This window comes from Sinocyclocheilus rhinocerous, unplaced genomic scaffold (assembly GCF_001515625.1).
Source record: "Sinocyclocheilus rhinocerous isolate Xijiao unplaced genomic scaffold, SAMN03320098_v1.1 scaffold2300, whole genome shotgun sequence".
Classification (NCBI taxonomy): domain Eukaryota; kingdom Metazoa; phylum Chordata; class Actinopteri; order Cypriniformes; family Cyprinidae; genus Sinocyclocheilus; species Sinocyclocheilus rhinocerous.
The window spans coordinates 140644-145361 of NW_015629642.1; the positions used below are offsets into that span (position 1 = coordinate 140644).

Here is a 4718-nt window from a genome sequence, read left to right on the forward strand (position 1 = left end):
AGCTGTCATGGATGTTTGCAGCACAAAATCTGACTGAATGGATAAACACTGGAAAATAATGATAATTTTCATTTGTTATTTTATCTACAGCTCCTTAGATAAGGGATTCTGAAGTGAAATAAAGTAGCGCTGTAAGATTATATTTATTTTAATGAATTCAAATGAATTAACGAGAGAGAGCGAATGCACGATTGAGTAGCCTAATAGTGAAGCTTGTTGGTTTAATTACAAAAACAGCTATCACCTCATTGCTGAGAAATATAATGCAGCTTTTAGTAGCGAAGCTGTTGTATTTATAAAATTCACAGGGCAGGGGTTGAAAACCAGCTCCTGAATATTGCACAATTTCTTAATTATATATAAAGTTCCCACCTATATAAAATGCGAGCGCATACAGCATGCCAGCATTAAAATGCTATCTTTGTGGGCAAACGTGTCGCCCTCGCATTGTGGTGGTTGGAGTTGAAGGAATCGGATATGTGTATTTAGACGTAGGTTGGATGTCCAGATATAGATATGTATCTGATTTAAAACCACATTTGGAATTGGCTCAGATCTAATGTGAAAAAATCAGATATCGTGCGGATTTGTGTCTTTATACGTGTGCGACGAATTCTGATCTGTGTCAGATGTGAGCAAAAAATCAGATTTTTTGTGCCAGTGCAAACACAGCCATAGAAACTTACACCACATTGCTAGGAGATGCATGAAAAAATGCATTCTAAAATCAGCTCAAAATATCAAACGTGTTTGATATCTTCTGACTGGATGGAAACATAGTCTGAATCTAAGGGTGCTTTCACAGCTGGCCCGTTGTTTCAGAACCTGGCACATTTCCCCCCTTAGCTCGGTTCGTTTGGGCATATGTGAACACGGCAATCACGCTCGGATCCGCGCCAAAACAATCGGTCTGAGATCGCCTGAACGAGGTGGTCTCGGCTCGATTGAAAACTAATTCTGGAGCGGGTCGGTTGTAGTGAGAAAGCAATCCGATCTAACGGACCAACGAACCAGGCTATATCACAATGTATAATGGGTAATTACGTAAGTTCCGCGTTCCATCCTGACGGATGACAGCTGTGACAGCTAAGTGGAATCCCAGAAAATAAACCGTGGGAGAACAGCTTACTCGAGTGTGACTTGTATTAACAAATTTGGTCCGTTTAGAAACTTTGCCATGTGAAAGCGAACCGCACCAAGAATAAAAAGCAACATTGTAATAATTTTAATCCTTGTTTCGGAACAAAGCAATCGATCTACAGGTGTGAAAGCACCCTAAAAAAAAAATAATAGTTTGTTCCCATTGTACACTACATGATTTTCACGACTGACCAATATCTGCAGACTGGCTCTGACTTCTGGCAACAAGCGCCGACTCCTCCAGTCTGTGAATCAGGGGAAATCTCTGGGCAAAAGTTGTGTATTGCAGCCTAATGAGATTTCTTTTTTTTTTTGGTCTAAGGGGGAAATAAATATTCCGTTCTGTTATCTCACCTTCTTACAGGTGGCTAGCATCCTCTGTTCCTCTTTGGCTGAAGTGATCATAGGAATGTGACATCCCCTGCAGACTTCCCTCCGTTTCTGCATCAACATCAAACAAGACATTAGTAAGTGAAAGTTAGTAAGCTTAAAGAAGCATTCGACTTCTCTATAGAAACATGCTATTTTGGACCAACACTGATGATACAGAAACACGGTCCAGTGGATCCTCTAACCTGTAATGTGGTGAGGCAGTGCTGCACAAGACCCTGGAGCCTGTAGTATTGCGCCTCCTTCAATACCTCCTCTAGCTCCCGTGTGCTCTCCGGCAAAGGAACCGTCCCGTCCCGCAGGAAGTTCAGCACCAGGGAAAAGTGTCTCCCACATCTGTCCAGCACCACCCAGCCTTAAAAAGCAAGTGAAGACACATTTAAATACACATCTCTGATCTAGTTTGCACTTATATATATTGTTGCTCTTTTGTTAGTTTTGACTGCTTTTATTGTCCTCATTTGTAAGTCGCTTTGGATAAAAGCATCTGCTAAATGACTAAATGTAAATGTAGTTTCTGCATCTATTATAGTAGTATTATAGAAGTACTTGACCAGAAAAAGCTGTACCGGAGCTGATGTCATGCTACGCCACCCTTCTTTCCCATTCTACCATTTTCTTTAGTTTTGCTTTGTTTTTTTGAAAGAAATTAATACTTTTATTCAGCAAGAATTAAATTGATTGAAAGTGAGAGTAAAAGGCATCTATAATGTTACAAAAGATTTAGATTTTAAATAAATATTGTTCTTTTAAACTTTCATTAAAGAATCTTGAAAAAAAAATATTAAGGAGCACAACATTGATACAAAATAAGAAATATCTTGATCAAGTCTGTGTAGACTGAAGACTGGAGTAATGACTGAAGAAAATTCAGCTTTGCCATCAATAAATTACATTTTAAAATACATTAAAATAGAAAACAGTTATTTTATATTGCAGTAATATTTACTATATTTTTGATCAAATAAATGCAGCCTTGAGGCATTAAACCTTACCAACCCCAAACTTTTGAAAGGTAGTATTCTCATGCTTTTTCTTACCCTCAGAATCTATGGTGACCTCTGTGCTCCCGTCACAAATACTCCTGAGCAGACTGTCCTCCTTGCTGAGCGTCTGGACCGTGGTGTAGTGGAGAGTTCCCCCCACATTGAGCTTCACATACTTACTCCCCGCCAGGCTCCTGCCGGCCTTTTCTTCCCCAACGTGGCTGGAGGATGATGCGGCAGAACCGGGCACAGTCACCACATTCCCACAAGATGAACCAGATGCCTCGGCAGACATCAGGGGAGTAGAAATCAAATACTACTTATTTGCTGCCTAAAGATATAAAGCACACAAATACAGAGAAGACAGAATTTCAGTCTGGTTGTTATGAGATGTTGTTATGCACAGTACTGAGTAGTTCTGAAATGCAGTGGTTAAGGAATAGTTCATCCAAACTTGAATACTTCACTCTCATGCCATTCCAAACCTGTATCATTTTCTTTCTTCTATGGAACACAAAAGGAGAGTTTCTAAAGGATAAACTTGTTTTCATGAATGTAATGAAACTGAATTAGGACTGGAGCTGTCAAGCACCCAAATTACAAAAAGCAGCATAAAAGCATCACAAAAATGATCCACATGAATCATGCACTATATTCCAAGTACATATTCTACAGTAGCTTTGTGTGAGATCAAAATTTCAGTCAGTTATTGACTAAAAATCTGCAAGTAGCGATGTCCAATATGTGAACAAAATTGTTCTTTCGAGATTCTAGTCAGATCTTTTAAATCAGTTGATCCAGTTAATAAAACTGGTCTGAATGCTTCATTTACTAACTGAACTGATCCAGTTCTTGAGTTCAACTAAAATAGTTTCCCACCGGAGGGCAACATTTCCAGTGAAGAGCATCTGTTTATATGATTTTAAAATGATCAAATGGTTTCAAAAGACTTGGAAAAACAGCACACAAGTCACATGGATTGCTGTCTGTATTTTGGCAGTTCACGGGAGAGATTTGCTTTATTAAGCAAATCTTTATAATCTTTGCTTTATTTGCTTTATTATATGATTTCAAAACGATCATATGGTTTCAAAAGACTTGGAATACAGCACACAAGTCATATGGATACTTTTATGATGCTTTTAAAAACTCTTTTTATCATTTTGGATGCCTGACAGCCCCAGTCCTCATATGAAAAACTGTCCAGAATATTTGTGTAATACACAAAATATCTTTTGTGTTCTACTTACTTACGAGATAAATTACACAAATAATATCAAAATATTCTTTTCTGTCTGAACTATTCCTTTAAAAAGAAACTTAGCCAGTAGGACATCAAAGCAATCTCTAGTGATTACTCACATGTACAAAAGACAAAGTTTTACAAGAGCAAAATAAACCAATAAATGTTGTGACATCTTCAGAGATATGAGTGAACAAGGTGACAGCACACCGTTATATACAGTCATAAACTGTGCGCAGCTTATGTGACAACCACTGTAACTGTTTCCGAAAACACAAACAAAGACAACATCCAAAAAGTCAGAAACATAACATATGAAATATAAAGCAATGCTTTTAGCATCTGTCATAGAGCATCCAAAGATCTCACTGGGGCATCCCTAAAAACTAAAGCATATGGGAAATATAACACCCATATCTGTCCACACCACTGGGGAGGCCACAAATGTGTTTCTGTACTGATATCAGAGGAAATGGACAGAATTAGGTCAACACATTCAGTATGATCTTAACTCCAGCTGAGAGATCTCGCTAATCCTCGTCTAGACCACATCAAATTTATTTCCCACCATTCACTAGTCATTTAATAGCTTCACAACTGGCGATTAACGGGAAACACATCTACACAACGTGTCTAGTGAATATGATGTCTGTCTCTTATATTGATAAGCTTATTAGCCCCTGAGCTAGCTCTTGATAACATTAGTGTGGCTGTCAACGAGAAAACACTCACCGAGCTGGGTCCCCGCGATAAGGTGCACAAAATATAAAGTATTCGCGGCGGACTGTTACATCTATAACACTAAGCCTGCCGTGATTTTTCACCAAATCATATTTTCCTCTGTTGTCTTGCAGCACGACTGTCTTCTTCCTCTTTCTTGCTTGTTGTGGGTGGACAATGGCTGCTTCCCCTCGCGAGGAGTCTTTCGTTGACTGATTGGTCCAACATCAACGTCAATC

The 4718-nt window shown here is 38.8% G+C and overlaps 1 protein-coding gene across 1 annotated transcript in view; it reads right to left on the reverse strand.

The window, feature by feature from the left end:
- LOC107739382 (BTB/POZ domain-containing adapter for CUL3-mediated RhoA degradation protein 1-like) overlaps nt 1–4718 on the reverse strand; it is a 9789-nt gene extending 5071 nt beyond the window's left edge. The window contains exons 1-4 of the mRNA XM_016551480.1: nt 4492–4718; nt 2571–2847; nt 1716–1885; nt 1495–1581 (exon numbers count right to left, since the gene is read on the reverse strand). Of these exons, the coding sequence (XP_016406966.1) occupies nt 1495–1581; nt 1716–1885; nt 2571–2811 (498 nt within the window). The 5' untranslated portion in view covers nt 2812–2847; nt 4492–4718. The remainder of the gene's footprint in view (nt 1–1494; nt 1582–1715; nt 1886–2570; nt 2848–4491) is intronic.